Source organism: Eptatretus burgeri, chromosome 18 (assembly GCF_056783735.1).
Source record: "Eptatretus burgeri isolate ZD-2024b chromosome 18, Ebu_testis_v1, whole genome shotgun sequence".
In the NCBI taxonomy this organism is placed as follows: domain Eukaryota; kingdom Metazoa; phylum Chordata; class Myxini; order Myxiniformes; family Myxinidae; genus Eptatretus; species Eptatretus burgeri.
The window spans coordinates 44,912,464-44,931,073 of NC_140978.1; the positions used below are offsets into that span (position 1 = coordinate 44,912,464).

The window sequence follows — 18,610 nt, forward strand, 5'->3', positions numbered from 1 at the left end:
GATGACATCCTGTTCTAGGCGGTGTTGTTGTTGTTGTGAAGGTAATGTTGAGGTAATAAAGATATCTCCTACATCATCAAAAAATAATTTTTAATCGTGATTTACATTATTTGATCGCTGATCCCGAATCCAGGCCGAAGTAACCGGAAATTGCAGCATCGAATGTAAGAAGAATTCTACGTTCGCTTCTCGGCTTTGCCTATTCCATATTACATTGTGTCTTGTCCAGATGTGTCCATCCTTCGCCATATCTCAGACATGTATTTACCGATCTTGTTCAAACGTGGCACGCAGATAATTAATTAACGATGGCTTACCTGTGCACATCATTTTTTTTTTCAACATCAGATCCAAGATGGCCGACCGGCGGCCATTTCATTACTTAAACGTGTCCCCAACCATTTCTCGGACGTGCATGATCCGATTTTGTTCAAACTTGTCAAAGCACAGTACATGATGGCATACAGGTGTGGTCTGATTAAACATGGCCGACCGGTAGACCGGCGGCCATTTTAGTTGGAAGATTAAAAAAACCGTTCTTGAACATGTCCTTAACCATTTCTCGGACGTACATTTGCCCATCTGGGCAAATACCTCGCATCGCTTCACTGATGGGAACATGAAGATAGGGGGAGAGAGAGAGAGAGAGAGAGAGAGAGAGAGAGAGAGAGAGAGAGAGAGAGAGAGAGAGAGAGAGAGAGAGAGAGAGAGAGAGAGAGAGAGAGAGAGAGAGAGAGAGAGAGAGAGAGAGAGAGAGAGAGAGAGAGAGAGAGAGAGAGAGAGAGAGAGAGAGAGAGAGAGAGAGAGAGAGAGAGAGAGAGAGAGAGAGAGAGAGATAAAGGGGGGAGAGAGGAAGGGGTGAGAGGGGAGCGAAGAAGGGGGATAGAGAGAGAGGAAGGGGGAGAAAGAGGGGAGATTGACGATGGGAGCAAGCGGGGTGGATGAGGGAGGGAGGGGGAAGGAATGAGGAGCAGTGGGGGAAGGGAAGACAGACGTGCGGGGGAACGTTAATTATGATTCATACCGTCTCGTCAAAATGATTCTGCGTAGAATAACAGTGAAGATGGAAACACAATAAGATGTGAAATCCATTTTCTCCCGGTCATACTGTAAACACCGCCCAGACACGTCTGGAGATAGCTACCATCCACATAATGTGCAAATACAACTCTGGACGCATTATAAGCATTACAGCCGAAATGCGATGAGCTCCAGAATCTCTTAACATGAACCAAATTTCAAAATTTTAACTCTGGAATTGAACTCAGCAGTAGTTCTGACTGCTAAAAACTCAAAAATAAAAGTGTTAATTTGTCCAATTCACCCATTGTTTGAAACTCTGGACGGTGTTTAATATGACCGCGATGGCTTGGCAAGCGATTTGCGATCGGTGACAACAAGCAACACCCGGAGACGCCCGGAATGTCAAACAATGTCCGAATTGGACAAATGAACAATTTTTTTTCCAGCAGTCGGAACTGCTGCTGATGTCAGTTCCGCAGTTCACATTTAGAAGCTTGGCTTAGGTTAAGAGCTTCCCGAGATTATCGCATGTACGGAAATGAAATGAAGCCCCAAACGCTGGCGTCTCTGGGCGTTTATAAGCATTGCGATGTATCCAGCGATTCGTAGCGATGAAGAAGAGTCGTTCGATACGAGTGAGGAAAGTGAGAAAAATTATTTGAGCGCTTTATGGTTAAGAAACCATGGTGGCCTGTTCCAAGTCAATGCATTGTGGAGCAGGCCAAAAAAAAAAATATGGTGAATCAAGACCTCAGCGAGGGAGATCAGGTTGGGCACCACAACAGGGGGTGCAGGTGTAACAAATGCAAAGAGGCATAAACAGGATAAAGAGATGGAAGGATGTAAACAGCTCTGAGTACAAGTTTAAATAATCATGGCTATGTTGAGGGGGGGATGACGTAACAAACTGATAGATCAGGGGAGGAATCGAGGGATGATGGAGGAGGGGATACAAGTACAAACTAAATAATATGAGAAGCCGACACCCTGTAAAGATGGCTCTGTACTTATTGATTGGCGATGTTAATATTTCAAAGCTTTTCCCCGATCGCTATCATGGAAATGTGATCTGCACAGACGTCACGGCCCACCCTAGTTAGTTATATATTTCATTTATTTTATCAATATGGATGGATGTAGGAAGATTGCACAACAATAAGCCAATCATTTAGGGGCATCAACATTGATATTTTACTTTGCAGGTTTCAGAGGGCTATCAGGATCGCTAACTGGGAGCAAACTCACCTCCAACCCGTGTGGGTTTGATTCTCGAATGGTGATGAGTGAACCGTCCTGAGGATGGATGTGAAGCACGTTAACCAGTCTGCTTGCATTACCCGGTGCACATCAAAGGTCTCAATAGGATTCTGAATTCTGCTTCGAAATCGAACCTGCACTGGACCTCTCGAAGGTAAGTGCGCTACCTCCGCACGTCCTGTCGGACGATGGGTCGCCGAAAGCAGGTGGGACATTTTTATCCTCCGTCGGTTGAGATGCAACTGCTGCCATCTCTTCAAAACAACGTCGATCAGAACAAACCGGAATCAAGGAAATGGAGAGCGTTTACGAAATGAGGAACACAAAGGTCATCGACACCCCCAATTTTGACTCGCTTTGAGCGTCTAATATTCCGATCCATCAAGGTTTGGTCTCGTTTAACGTTGCAGACAATTTGGAGGGAAAAATTGTGTGGAAGCTTTGAACACCCGGTGTGAACAAATTACTAATTCCTGCTCAAGCTATTTAGTCGAACGTCAGGCCTGGCCAGCCAGTTCATGAAAGACTTGGACTGACAACTCCCCCTGGCAAACCCCACAAGAATAAGGCAACAATTATGGCCGTTAAAGAAGAAGAACAATCACAGCAAGTAAAGAAACTTTTTGTTTCACACCTTGGCACCCATTTATTAAACATCAAATCATGGCAAGTAGAAATAAAATTGACATTTTCAGATGTACAAAAATTAGATGTCATGCCCAAGGAAGGAGAGAATTATGCAAATTATTTTATATCAGATATGAGGTGGGAAAGTGCACGGAACGGCCGAGTGCACGGCCTGGCATTTCTCCCATTTGATGAATCCCTCCTCCCCACCCCAGCACTACCGCCACTCCGACACAAAGTCGTCCAAATTTGCCCATTACAGACACTTACTTCCTCCACCATGAGCAATCGGAGTGAACATATCGCAGGCCTAGTTTTCCCATCACCAGCTGCCGTCAACTCTGAGAGTTCCCGTTCGCCCACAACGCCGATAGATGGCCCTGTCCGTAACGGCGAGTCTCAGCAATGAAGCTTTGACTCACACCTGTTCCGCGTTCACTGCTCTTTATGATGAAGTTCCAGCGACCAGGCTCCGGTGAGATACCGAAGTGAAATGAAAAGCAAGTCTCGGCCCATTTGCAGCCAGCTCCAGAACGGGACGAGCTTTGAGCCTGAAGAAATCCGTGCACGGGAGCAATGGGAAGTCGTACCGGTGTCATGGAGTTCAGAAACGAAATCGATTACAAACAAAGGTTGTGCACTCGCTTTTCATCGATTTGTTCACTCTGCCATTGCTCCGGTCATGTCGAGTCCATCAGCGTCATTCTTACCTTCAATTTCGGTCCACGTGACGGCTACTTCTGCCACCGGGATGCCAAGTCGCTGGGCGATGTACAGCATTTCGACATCAAACGCCCTGCACTCGGCAAAACAAAACATGGTGTGCGCACGCGCGCACACACACACAAACACACACACACACACACATCAGAAAATTCCCTCAAAATGCTCCAATGTCTGTTCGTTCCACTCACTCCCCGATCCTCACCATCTCTGTACGTGCAACCGCGAGAAGGTTTTCCACGCGGCCTCCCTGCTCAACAGCTTGAAACCGCACTGCGTGTCCCGCACACCACGCACGCACAGTGCCCACACCAACGCGTGGAATCCCAACATCAGGAGCGTTCGGAAGTAGGAACGCTGCAAATATGGCACACAAGAAACAGGACGGAACGACTCGTCCATCTCTGAACAATTCATTGTTGGGGTCGTTGTCCTCGGTACTCTCAAGATCGCTGGACTCGGTTTGGTTGAGGCTTTTATCTGTTAAAACCAATCTCTACAACAAGAGAGGTGTGCGTGTGTGCGTGTGTGCGTGTGTGCGTGCGTGCGTGCGTGTGTGCGTGCGTGTGTGCGTGCGTGTGTGCGTGCGTGTGTGCGTGCGTGTGTGCGTGCGTGTGTGCGTGTGTGCGTGTGTGCGTGTGTGCGTGTGTGCGTGTGTGCGTGCGTGTGTGCGTGCGTGCGTCACCATTTTTCTCAGAGATGACCAAACAGACCTTTGTCATACTTTGTTTCATCAGCGAGTCCCGGGGAGTGTTTTCGGGGAATTTTTTTTTTAGAAAATTAAAAAAAGTAAAGGTTTGATTTTTTGTTTGTTTGTTTATTTGTTTATTTATTTATTTGTATTGCTCTACAGTGCCTCAACCATTGTAGTGATGTGAAAGGTAATATTAAATGATCTCCGACGTTATTCCTTCGTGGGTCGAGAGAAGTGTTTTTGCCCCTCCCCCCCCGCCCCCCCCACCCCCACACAAAAATATTTTTAAATCCTATTTCTACAAAATGCCAACAGGATTGGAATAGCACCGGGTAACGCCGGGCGGGTACCCCTTCCAACTTTATATTAAAAAACGGCACGATTGGTAACGTTTGGGACATCCCGCCATACCTCCTTACACCCGACACATTACGCGGTGTCGAACACCTGTGCATGTTCACCTGCACGCTCTGCTATGGTAACCTGACTTGCTTTTTCTCGCCGATGATACCTGAAGGAAAAGCTGCATGGCCACAACAGGTACACTAACTTCCAAGCTCGTCTCCCTCCCCTTCGGGGTGGTTACTGTCTTTGATGACGTAGAGATCTCTCAAAATTGTAAACTTTTTAACAATCAAACATCCATGTACAACCCTCAGACCCACACCTCCCACCTTTGCGATGGATTGCTTTTCGAGGTGTGCACGTGATCCACAGGCAATAGCAAGCTCGCCCTGTTAGCGGTATATCAAGGAGGTTAAGCTTACGTGCAAATGCAGTCATTCCTTACATTCAATCAAAGGTGCGGAATTAAACAGGAAAAAAACATCGATATATCGTTGAAATCGTTCCGAAGTATTCCAATTATATCTCGTTAAGCAATTTGAGGCTCGTCATACAAGGCTGCTATCAAACGTTCGACTCGTCTTACATCCTTTCCCAGGAGCTTCTTCAAAGCCTCTTCAACCGCCTCGATATCAGCAAAGCGCGTCGCTCCATCGGCGTCTGCCATAAGAACATGGCGTCCTCGACTTGCGAACATGCCCTGCCCAGAGAAGAACAATCTGTTTATAAATCCACGTTCGTTAATGACTGGCATCAACCTCGTCACCACAAGGTATGGTGGGGGTCACATAGTGAGCTCACCGGCACGACGTATCCCAGAAGCCGAGTGTTCGGTGCACCTGCAGGTACCGGGATGAACGATTTTGATTTCAAGCTAGAGAAATCGAGCTCGTCTCAGGAGAACACCAAGTTACTGTATAATCGTCGGTGAAAAGCCAAGCTCGCTCGCTAATCACCTTCAGGGAGGGAGTGATCTACCTGCCCCAACCTGATCTGGTCTATATTTGATGCCAATCCACACTTGTGGGTGATTTAATACACTCAGGGTCACGTCATGTGCGTTGCCTCAACAGTGGTCCCCATCAAAAGGTCGTGCCACCCACACCGCCCAAAATGCACGGGTCTTAAAAAGCCCATTATGTGTAAAACGGTTTGTGAAAACAACTTCGTACAAAAAAGTGTTTTCGCTGAAGACAGCTCAGGCAATCGTTTAGGCAGTGGATCCGCTCGTCAACTAATTCTCCTTCAACACATTCGTCCTTCGCCGCCATTACGGTAACATTTTCTTACTGATGTTGGATTAACATGTGAAGGTCCATCAATGATGATGTCGTACCCACCCGACACACGGCGTATCCCTTTCCACGGTTCCTCGGCAGCGTCATGACTCGGACCCTATCGAAGCCAAGACGTGAGCTGTAGGCCAAGGCCACCTGAGCAACGGGAGGAGCACACGTCAGAACTCCTTATGTGTACCCAGCTCGGTGGGACTGCACAACACTCGGCCTGCAGTGCCAGATTATACCAACTGTGGTGCTGAGGAAGTGAAATCGATGATCATACTTCGGTAGTTTTGTCTGTGCTCCCGTCGTCCACAACCAGCACCTCGTAGGTGAATGACAAATGACGTCTCTACAACAATGGACGAGGGAGGGACAGGGAGATAGAGACGGAGCACTTCTGTCACTCCCACCACACTGAAACCAGCCACCGGTCATGCCGTGCACATTCACAGGTGCACAATTTCCTTATCTGTGCCACACAATGACCTGCCGTGATATCAAACGTCTCAACGTACCTGCTTGATGTGTGGATGGTCCACCAAACGTTTTCTGAACACCCTCCACGTGGATAGCTTGGGCGCACGGAGGCGACTCGGATGGACCGTCCGGGTCGATGTGAAATGACACGAACATGATACGTGATCGTGGCCTCGATTTCAAAAACGAGCTCCATCAACGGGACCGATTCATCCAGCCACAGAATGCAGCATTTTAATCAATAATAACCTCACAATCATTGGATCGAGAGATTAAACAATTATTTTGACTTTACATGTTGATGAGAAATTTCACCGTAAACTAGTAAATCTTCCGGTTTGATTTCTTCGTGCGTGCATGGTGAATCTGAGCGGCTCGTTTTCACATCACCAACGCTGGGTTTTCTGGGTTTTTTACCCACACCCCACCACCTAAATGCTTACCCCTCACCTCGCCCTCTAAAACCTACCCCACAGCCCACCCCCTAAATGCTTACCCCCTGTTTGTGGAAGATGATGAGTTATGATGTCACAGTCTGTTTGTAAAAGATGATGAATTATGATGTCACAGTTTGTTTGTAAAACATGATGAGTTATGATGTCATAGTTTGTTTGTAAAAGATGATGAATTATGATGTCAAAGTTTGTTTGCAAAACATGATGAGTGATGATGTCACAGTCTGTTTGTAAAAGATGATGAATTATGATGTCACAGTCTGTTTGTGGAAGATGATGAGTTATGATGTCACAGGATGTCAGTTTGTTTGTAAAACATGATGAGTTATGATGTCACAGGATGTCAGTTTGTTTGTAAAACATGATGAGTTATGATGTCAGTTTGTTTGTAAAACATGATGAGTTATGATGTCATAGTTTGTTTGTAAAAGATGATGAGTTATGATGTCAAAGTTTGTTTGTAAAACATGATGAGTGATGATGTCACAGTCTGTTTGTAAAAGATGATGAATTATGATGTCACAGTCTGTTTGTGGAAGATGATGAGTTATGATGTCACAGTCTGTTTGTAAAACATGATGAGTTATGATGTCACGGTCTGTTTGAAAAACATGATGAGTTATGATGTCATAGTCTGTTTGTAAAAGATGATGACTTATGATGTCACAGTCTGTTTGTAAAAGATGATGAGTTATGATGTCATAGTCTGTTTGTAAAACATGATGAGCTATGATGTCACGGTTTGTTTGTAAAACATGATGAGTTATGATGTCACGGTTTGTTTGTAAAAGATGATGACTTATGATGTCACAGTCTGTTTGTAAAAGATGATGAGTTATGATGTCATAGTCTGTTTGTAAAACATGATGAGTTATGATGTCACGGTTTGTTTGTAAAACATGATGAGTTATGATGTCACGGTTTGTTTGTAAAAGATGATGAGTTATGATGTCACGGTTTGTTTGTAAAAGATGATGAGCTATGATGTCACGGTTTGTTTGTAAAACATGATGAGTTATGATGTCACGGTTTGTTTGTAAAAGATGATGACTTATGATGTCACAGTCTGTTTGTAAAAGATGATGAGTTATGATGTCATAGTCTGTTTGTAAAACATGATGAGTTATGATGTCACGGTTTGTTTGTAAAACATGATGAGTTATGATGTCATAGTCTGTTTGTAAAAGATGATGAGTTATGATGTCACAGTCTGTTTGTAAAACATGATGAGTTATGATGTCATGGTCTGTTTGAAAAACATGATGAGTTATGATGTCATAGTCTGTTTGTAAAAGATGATGACTTATGATGTCACAGTCTGTTTGTAAAAGATGATGAGTTATGATGTCATAGTCTGTTTGTAAAACATGATGAGTTATGATGTCACGGTTTGTTTGTAAAACATGATGAGTTATGATGTCACGGTTTGTTTGTAAAACAGCCATTCATGCGAGGGAATGAAGAGAAGAGTAAGACTGCAGGTGAGCGAATCACTGAAGAAAGTTCTAAATTTACCTGACGTGCTTCCAAGTACTTGAGTGCTTCATCCAGCATTGGTGGAACTAGAAAGGATAAGTATGGGAATTACAGGTGAGTTGGAACTCATACGATCACACGTGCGTCCGTGCCACGAAGAGCAAAATTCATCAAGTGCTCCAGAATTTTATTCCAAGTTCGAAACGTTTACAGGTGAGATTTTGTTGTGCAGCAACACTTTCAATCGTGGTGACACAAAGGTGGGTCGTGTTTGAGGGACAAAGACCTACGGCGGTTCTCCTCATTGTAAGCTGGAATGACGACGGACAGATCTCTGGAAGATGGGTCCTTTAGAGAAGGTGCTTGGTGTTGAGCTCCAGTTTGTGGGTCTGTAAACATTACTTGTGGCTCTGCATCGCCGAGCCTTGGTTCAGCAGTCACGTGAGCTACGAGTGCGGCCTGGTAACAAATTGAAAATGTGAATGTGTCATTCATTCATTCATCTCATTTGTCCGTCCATACATCCATCCCATAGGTCATTCCTTACTTCCTGTACGTACATTCCATACGTACGTGCACAGGTCCATCGGTCACAAGTATCGGGAGTAATAATAACACAGAATTAGACTTTGAGTATTTGTGCGGTGTAATCACGACGCGGTGTAATTCAATCACCCAAGCGGCGTAATCTCGGCTCGGTGTAATTCCCAATGGCGGTGTAATTCCCAATGGCGGTGTAATCTCAGCTCGGAGTAATTACCAATGGCGGTGTAATCTCGGCTCGGTGTAATTACCAATGGCGGTGAAATTCCCAATGGCGGTGTAATCTCGGCTCAGTGTAATTCCCAATGGGGGTGTAATCTCGGCTCGGTGTAATTCCCAATGGCGGTGTAATCTCGGCTCGGTGTAATTCCCAATGGCGGTGTAATCTCGGCTCGGTGTAATTCCCAATGACGGTGTAATCTCGGCTCGGTCTAATTCCCAATGACGGTGTAATCTCGGCTCGGTCTAATTCCCAATGGCGGTGTAATCTCGGCTCAGTGTAATTCCCAATGACGGTGTAATCTCGGCTCGGTGTAATTCCCAATGGCGGTGTAATCTCGGCTCAGTGTAATTCCCAATGACGGTGTAATCTCGGCTCGGTCTAATTCCCAATGGCGGTGTAATCTCGGCTCGGTGTAATTCCCAATGGCGGTGTAATCTCGGCTCTGTGTAATTCCCAATGGCGGTGTAATCTCGGCTCTGTGTAATTACCAATGGCGGTGAAATTCCCAATGGCGGTGTAATATCGGCTCGGTGTAATTCCCAATGGCGGTGTAATCTCGGCTCAGTGTAATTCCCAATGGCGGTGTAATCTCGGCTCAGTGTAATTCCCAATGGCGGTGTAATCTCGGCTCGGTCTAATTCCCAATGGCGGTGTAATCTCGGCTCGGTCTAATTCCCAATGGCGGTGTAATCTCGGCTCGGTCTAATTCCCAATGGCGGTGTAATCTCGGCTCAGTGTAATTCCCAATGACGGTGTAATCTCGGCTCGGTGTAATTCCCAATGGCGGTGTAATCTCGGCTCAGTGTAATTCCCAATGACGGTGTAATCTCGGCTCTGTGTAATTCCCAATGACGGTGTAATCTCGGCTCGGTGTAATTCCCAATGGCGGTGTAATCTCGGCTCGGTGTAATTCCCAATGGCGGTGTAATCTCGGCTCTGTGTAATTCCCAATGGCGGTGTAATCTCGGCTCTGTGTAATTCCCAATGGCGGTGTAATCTCGGCTCGGTGTAATTCCCAATGGCGGTGTAATCTCGGCTCGGTCTAATTCCCAATGATGGTGTAATCTCGGCTCAGTGTAATTCCCAATGGCGGTGTAATCTCGGCTCAGTGTAATTCCCAATGGCGGTGTAATCTCGGCTCGGTGTAATTCCCAATGGCGGTGTAATCTCGGCTCGGTCTAATTCCCAATGGCGGTGTAATCTCGGCTCGGTCTAATTCCCAATGGCGGTGTAATCTCGGCTCAGTGTAATTCCCAATGGCGGTGTAATCTCGGCTCAGTGTAATTCCCAATGACGGTGTAATCTCGGCTCGGTGTAATTCCCAATGGCGGTGTAATCTCGGCTCGGTCTAATTCCCAATGGCGGTGTAATCTCGGCTCTGTGTAATTCCCAATGACGGTGTAATCTCGGCTCGGTGTAATTCCCAATGGCGGTGTAATCTCGGCTCGGTGTAATTCCCAATGGCGGTGTAATCTCGGCTCTGTGTAATTCCCAATGGCGGTGTAATCTCGGCTCGGTGTAATTCCCAATGGCGGTGTAATCTCGGCTCGGTGTAATTCCCAATGGCGGTGTAATCTCGGCTCGGTCTAATTCCCAATGGCGGTGTAATCTCGGCTCAGTGTAATTCCCAATGGCGGTGTAATCTCGGCTCAGTGTAATTCCCAATGACGGTGTAATCTCGGCTCGGTGTAATTCCCAATGGCGGTGTAATCTCGGCTCGGTGTAATTCCCAATGGCGGTGTAATCTCGGCTCTGTGTAATTCCCAATGGCGGTGTAATCTCGGCTCTGTGCAATTCCCAATGGCGGTGTAATCTCGGCTCGGTGTAATTCCCAATGGCGGTGTAATCTCGGCTCTGTGTAATTCCCAATGGCGGTGTAATCTCGACTCGGTCTAATTCCCAATGGCGGTGTAATCTCGGCTCGGTGTAATTCCCAATGGCGGTGTAATCTCGGCTCTGTGTAATTCCCAATGGCGGTGTAATCTCGGCTCGGTCTAATTCCCAATGGCGGTGTAATCTCGGCTCAGTGTAATTCCCAATGACGGTGTAATCTCGGCTCGGTGTAATTCCCAATGACGGTGTAATCCCCAATGACGGTGTAATTCCCAATGACAGTGTAATTCGCAATGGCAGTGTAATTCGCAATGGCAGTGCAATTCCCAATCTCGGTGTAATTCCCAATGACGGTGTAATCTCGGCTCAGTGTAATTCCCAATGGCGGTGTAATCTCGGCTCGGTGTAATTCCCAATGACGGTGTAATCTCGGCTCAGTGTAATTCCCAATGATGGTGTAATCTCGGCTCGGTGTAATTCCCAATGGCGGTGTAATCTCGGCTCAGTGCAATTCCCAATGACGGTGTAATCTCGGCTCTGTGTAATTCCCAATGACGGTGTAATCTCGGCTCGGTGTAATTCCCAATGGCGGTGTAATCTCGGCTCGGTGTAATTCCCAATGGTGGTGTAATCTCGGCTCTGTGTAATTCCCAATGGCGGTGTAATCTCGGCTCTGTGTAATTCCCAATGGCGGTGTAATCTCGGCTCTATGTAATTCCCAATGGCGGTGTAATCTTGGCTCAGTGTAATTCCCAATGGTGGTGTAATTCCCAAAGACGGTGTAATATTGGCTCGGTGTAATTCCCAATGGCGGTGAAATCTCGGCTCGGTGTAATTCCAAATGGCGGTGTAATTCCCAATGGCGGTGTAATTCCCAATTGCAGTGTAATTCCCAATTGCGGTGTAATCTCGGCTCGGTGTAATTCCCAATGACGGTGTAATTCCCAATGACGGTGTAATCTCGGCTCGGTGTAATTCCCAATGACGGTGTAATTCCCAATGGCGGTGTAATTCCCAATGACGGTGTAATCCCCAATGAAGGTGTAATCCCCAATGACGGTGTAATTCCCAATGACGGTGTAATCCCCAATGAAGGTGTAATCCCCAAGGACGGTGTAATTCCCAATGACGGTGTAATCCCCAATGACGGTGTAATTCCCAATGACGGTGCAATTCCCAATGATGGTGCAATTCCCAATGATGGTGTAATTCCCAATCTCGGTGCAATTCCCAATGACGGTGCAATTCCCAATCTCGGTGCAATTCCCAATGACGGTGTAATTCCCAATGACTGTGTAATTCCCAATCTCGGTGCAATTCCCAATGACGGTGTAATTCCCAGTCTCGGTGCAATTCCCAGTCTCGGTGCAATTCCCATTGACGGTGTCATCCCCAATTACGGTGTCATCCCCAATGACGGTGTAATCCCCAATCACGGTGTCATCCCCAATCACGGTGTATTCCCCAATGACTGTGTAATTCCCAATCTTGGCGCAATTCCCAATGACGGTGTAATTCCCAATGACTGTGTAATTCCCAATCTCGGCGCAATTCCCAATGACGGTGTAATTCCCAGTCTCGGTGCAATTCCCAATGACGGTGTCATCCCCAATGACGGTGTAATCCCCAATCACGGTGTATTCCCCAATGACTGTGTAATTCCCAATCTTGTTGCACTTCCCAATGTCGGTGCAATTCCCAATCTTGTTGCACTTCCCAATGTCGGTGCAATTCCCAATCTTGTTGCACTTCCCAATGTCGGTGCAATTCCCAATCTTGTTGCACTTCCCAATGTCGGTGCAATTCCCAATCTTGTTGCACTTCCCAATGACGGTGTAATTCCCAATGGCGGTGTAATTCCTAATCCCGGTGTAATTCCCAATGACGAGATTCTTCCTGTTTGTGCGAACTGAATTTTAACGTCGGTACAATCAACGGAATGAACGGCGAGAATTATTTTATCACAAACAGTGAAACAAGTCACCAGGATCGCCGAGTGATTATATCGGAATTCTTAATGATAATAACTCGCCGAAACCCCGTCACAGACCCCGATGCTTCAGAGTTGAAGGTTGACGATGTGCGATGCACTCTTACAGGTACGAAGTCTCTTTCAGTCCAGGTGACAGTCCGAGAAACACGTGACGCGACCGCGAGGAGGAGCACAAAATTGGTCCTTCAGTATTAATATATCGATAATCGAACCGAAGCGAAACACAATCGATGCGGTTTTAAAAACCCGGAACCATCACCGTCCACGACAGGATAATTTCCTATGAGGACAATGAGCGAAGAACAACACAGATCATCATATCAATAAAACCACCGACATAAACGTCAATACAAACCGTGACGAAGACTACGAGAGCGATAACAACGAACAAACAGCAAACAACTTCGATCCCCACGTCCATCCTGTCGGCGACTGGCCCACGTGATCGCAACAGACCAATCAACGATCGGTGCCACCGAGGCACCCTCGTGGGTCGTGTATAAACCACCTGACGACTAAAGCGCTGTTCACAACTTCTTGTTATTTACTTCCTTCCTTCCATGTGAATTCTGCTTCATCAGGATGAACATTACCGTAATCCATTTATTTGTTTTATATAAAAACACCACAGGAGGTCGTTTAGCCAAAGACCACGAGGTGCTCCTGAGGGTGAAAAATAAATAAACAAAGAAAGAAAGAAAGATGAGGAAATGTAATAATTAAATAACATCCACATGGTTGACGTGTGACGAACTATTGTAAGTTGACACAAGTTGGGAACTGGCTGTTCCACAAGGAGGGAATGAGGAGGGAAAAGAGACACGATGATGTTTGTTTTTTTCTTTCATGTATGTCGAGGCTCATGGAGGAGCTGGAACGTTGAACGAATCAGAATGTAATAGGACAGAAGGAAGAGTAAAACGCATCAACAGCGGGGATAAGGAATAAAATAGAGGGAGACTTGGAGAAACGAGGCATGTGGGAAAAGAATGAAGGTGAGGGAGGACACTAGGGATGGACAAGATGGATACAGTCACAACGTCAGGAAAGCATGGGGGGAACAAAGCACGGAAAGAGCAGAAGTTGCAAGTTCAGAAAGGAGATGGTAGAAGACAGAGAGACCACCAAGCGGGCTGTGATGGCGAAGTGATAGGCCCATGGACTCCACTTCATCTTGAGAGATTCCAATGATCTTTGGAGGCCTCGGTTTCCACAGCGTCAAGTTGAGCAAGATGCGAAGCAAGGAAGCCGGCCCAAAGGGGAGAGCAACACTCCATTAAGCTGTGGATGAGGGCCTTGTCGGAGGATAGGAGTTCGAGTGTACCAAGGAAGGATCTTGTAAGATGGAGGATACCCGGATGGCGACTCACTTTGGAGGCCAACGTCGACGTGTGATTTCCCCAAGAAAGATGGTGAAGATGGTAGATGGTGAAACCCAGGAGTTTGAATGACTGAACCTCCTCAAGAGGATTGTTAAGAGCGTAGATGGGTTAGGGTTTGCCGGACGATCCTTTCGGAGAGAGATATGAGTTATGACGGTGAGAGTGTGAGATTTGACAGGATTGAAAAACTGTATATTCCAAGTGTTTAACCAGCTCGTGACTCTGTCGAGGTCTGAAGAGAGGGACGAGGCTACAGGCTGCCTGTCTGAAAGATTAGGGATGTCACAGCAGAGGGTGCAGTCATCAGCAAATAGATAAAGAGGATTTTCCAGAGAGTCAGTTTCTGAAGATCTGGAATAGGAATGGGCCCAGAACACCGCCTTGAGACACTCCGGCCTCGACCGGGCAGGTCAGGTGTGGGAGCATGCAGCACCGGAGCAGCACATCACTGCGTCCACTTGCTGCAAGTACTCCAGAGCCCTCCATTTGGCCATCCCCCAGGCAGATGTCTGGCCCATCCCCATGTTGAAATGCCGATCAACCTGCTGCAACCACGAGGCACGCGATCAGCCCGTTGACCTCCTCCACTCACGAGGATCCTTCCCTGAGAGAATCTGGTGAGCAGGATCAGCGTTAGGAAAATAAGCCACATGTCCATACAGCCACAGCTGACACTCACGGACTATAATAATAACAATACCATTCCTTTTGTGTCATAAAGGCACATGGGGCTGCCGAGGCAGTTTTGTTGGCATGGAGTCCAGTCCTTGACCGATCGCGCTTCCCTTTCCAGAGAGGGACAACAAGGTCCCTTTTTGAGTCAGTTGGAATGATGCCTGTGTTCCAGGCAGAGCACAGAACTGCATGCAACGACACGTGTTCCAGAAAAAATAATGAATGACAGAGGAGCACCGTGCCAGACATGGGAGCAGTATTCGATCACTGTGACCAAGACTATTTGGGATTTGTAGAAGCTGAGAAGCTGATTGAAGTTGAAATATTTTCAAGCTCTGAAGAGGGAAACAAGTTTCATGGAGGATGATTTTGTGATATTGATGATGTAAAGCTGCCAGGAGAGATTTCTCAAGATGGTAACACTGAGCATATTGATAGAGGAGAACTCCGAGAGTTGAGAGCTGGACATGACATAGGAGGAGGGAGGTGGTTGTGTTGATCTTTCTGAAAATAAGGATGGTTTGGATCTTGGACTGATTGAGGGAAAAAGTTGTTGTTACGGATAGTCACAAAAGGATGATGACAATGATCGAAAGGTGAAGCTTTCCAGAAATTAAGAGGGGTTTTTTCAAGAAGACAGAGGAAACACTGCCCCCTCGTTTATTACTCCCCTCTGTACCTCAACCCAGCACCACAGAGCCTTTTCCCCTCCTCATCCGGCCCTCTCCCCAAGCTCTTCTGCAATCTCCCACACTCTTTCAACAACTCTCCTTACCTCCCGAGCTCCTCCCTTGTCCGACCCTCCCCCTCCCCTCCCATCCCCTGCACCCAAAGCCTCCTCCCCTCCCTCTTCATTAACAGTGTGGACCTCAAATATCCAGGGTCTTCGCTGAAACCTTACAGATCTTTCCATACAGGTTGCTACTGACAAACCAGATATGATCTGCCGAAGAGAAACTTTCCTCCCTCAAGTCGTCTCTGACTCCCAAGTATCTCTTTGCTCAACAAGGAGTTGCTCTCTTCATCAAAAATTGTATTTCTCACTCTCCATGCACTGCTCTCACTCCCCCACACCCCCAGGAATACCTCTGGCTACGGCTTCCCCTCCACTCCCACCTCATGTTTATATGTGTGCTGTACCATCCACCTAACAGTGATAACTCCATCTACACCTCACTATCCAAAAACATGGACCAACTTCGATCTTCCCATCCAAACTCTCTCTTCCTCATATGTGGCGACTTCAATTGTCATCATTCCAGTTGGCTAGGTGTGGGTACCTCCCTCACCTGTCATGGCACCTCAGCAAAAGCTTTCTGCAACTCATTGGGACTGACTCAATGGGTCAATTTCCCAACCCGGATCTCGTCCAATGGAACTCCATCTCTTCTGGATCTGATTTTGACAAATTTTCCTGAAAATATCTGCTGCTCAACCTCCGCTCCAATCGGTTCTTCTGACCACGTCCTTGTCAAAGTGGACATCTCTGGCTGTTATTAAACAACCACCTCACCACCGTCGAGTCTGGCGTTTCACTCAAGCCGAGTAACAGGGTCTCCAAGCAGCCATCAAACTTCGAGACTGGTCTCCCATCGCTACGTTCTCCAACATCAACTCATCCTGGGAATTCTTTCACAAAAACTTGCTCTCCCTCATGCATAGATTTATCCCCTCTCGTCTTCAGTTGTTCTACCCTTCCTCACGCCCAAGGTTCACGGAAGCTTGTGGTGAGGCAGTTGTCCTGAAACAACTTGCCTTTGCCTCATGGAAAGCAAACCCAACTGAGGCTTATCTCAGTTCCTTCAATAAAGCTTGGAACAAGTGTGTATCTACCCTCAGGAGAGCCAGAAAACAACATCTTTCTCATCTCAAGTCGAAACTCTCAAACCTCTCTCCCCCCTCCAAATCCTGGTGGCGTTTAATCAAATCTGTTTCTGGTGTATGTTCCCCCTCCATCCCCTCCCTTACGTCAAATGGCCGCACTGCTGACACCGCACGTGAAAAGGCTGAATGCCTATACTCCATGTTTGCTTTTAAATCTTGTGTCCCAAACGCATCGCTTTCTGTACCCACTTTACCCAGTCGCACCCAACTGTCCCTGGACTCTGTGTCCTTTCCACCCGACAAGGTAGAGGTCTCACTGTCAAACCTCGACTCAGATTCTGCAACCGGTCCAGACGGCATCAGCCCACGTGTTCTAAAAACCTGCTCTTCTGCTCCTGCTCACCCTCTCTCTGTTCTTTTCATCCTCTCATTTGCTCAAGGCCATCTACCATCTACTTGGAAATCAGCAAACATCATTGCCCTGCACAAAAAAGGTGCAAAAACAGATCCCTGCAACTACAGACCAATCAGCCTTCTCCCAATCATCAGCAAGGTGATGGAATCCATCATCGTTTCAGACATGAAATCCTTCCTCTTCTCCAATGGCTTGATTTCCGATCATCAATTTGGTTTCAGACCAGGTCACTCTACCCTAGATATGCTGCTACTGCTCTCCCATCAATGGATGGAGGTCCTCAATGCCAGACAGGAAATCTGAGCCGTATCCCTGGACATATCACGTGCTTTTGACACAGTCTGGCACCCTGCCCTACTCACCAAACTCTCTTCCCATGGTATCCAAGGCCATCTCCACTCATGGCTCGCAGACTTCCTCTCCTGTCGCAATCAACGTGTGGCCCTAAATGGAGTTCTTTCATCCCCCCTTCCTGTCCAGGCAAGGAGTTCCTCAAGGTAGCGTTCTGGGCCCTGTTCTTTTTCTGGTTTTCATCAATGATCTCTCCGACTCTAGAAAATCCTCTTTATCTCTTTGTTGATGACTCCACCCTCTGCCGTACCATCTGTCATCCCTCAGACCGGCGAGCAGCAGCTTCTTCGCTCACTGCAGATCTGGATAAAATCACAAACTGGTCCAACACGTGGAACATGTCTTTCAATCCAGACAAATCTCACACTCTCACTATGTCTCTCCGAACCTGCGTCTCTGTGTCTCTCACAGGACCGTTTGGAACCCCCCCCCCCCCCCGATGCTGTGCGTTGTGTGTTCGCTCTCATATGAGCCTCGCCAATGTATTCAAAAAAACAAATGAAGCTCCAATAATAAGTAATTAATCGACGAACTCACGGTGAAAGTCAGTTCAAACACACAGTACGTAATTAATAGACATACTCACAGGGCTCGACCCACGATGACCTGGACGAGGGTTGTATTGACCGTCCACCCGTGTTCTTCAGTTTTATATTCAGCACCAGCAGAGATATCAACTGAATCGGTTAAAAATTGACGATATATGTGACCTTGACCTTGACCTTTTTACTTATTGACCTCAAAAACACAACAGACTTGAAGATCGTCACAAAGTCCACCGGGTGGTGAAGTTTCCTGAAGATCGGGTTGTCATTGTGACGCGTCGGCGATTGTCTCACAAACGAAGAAACAAATGAAGAATATTCACTACACCACCGAGTGTGGTTCGCACGAACACGAGGAACGTGGAATCAAACAACAAAACGAGTCCCGTCATCGTCCGACACTCGTTTTTATTACCACTCGTGAAGTTTTAAAAATGGAGACCTGCGGGTTTAAAATAAAAAATAA

The 18,610-nt window shown here is 46.8% G+C and overlaps 1 protein-coding gene across 2 annotated transcripts; it reads right to left on the reverse strand.

Moving 5' to 3' along the window:
* Positions 1-2,900: 2,900 nt before the first annotated feature.
* On the reverse strand, positions 2,901-18,574 carry ALG5 (ALG5 dolichyl-phosphate beta-glucosyltransferase). Of its 2 annotated transcripts, none has more exons than XM_085864632.1 (10): positions 18,186-18,574; positions 8,651-8,819; positions 8,400-8,446; positions 6,233-6,301; positions 6,010-6,102; positions 5,256-5,369; positions 4,999-5,058; positions 3,836-3,987; positions 3,618-3,703; positions 2,901-3,458 (listed from the first exon to the last, which is right to left on the reverse strand). In XM_085864632.1, exons 2-10 carry the CDS (start codon positions 8,757-8,759, stop codon positions 3,343-3,345), a joined length of 846 nt encoding a protein of 281 aa, XP_085720758.1. In that variant the 5' UTR covers positions 8,760-8,819; positions 18,186-18,574; the 3' UTR covers positions 2,901-3,342. The 2 variants fall into 2 exon arrangements, with proteins under 2 accessions (XP_085720758.1, XP_085720757.1); XM_085864631.1 differs by lacking the exon at positions 18,186-18,574 and adding an exon at positions 13,308-13,463.
* Between the last annotated feature and the right edge of the window lie 36 nt (positions 18,575-18,610).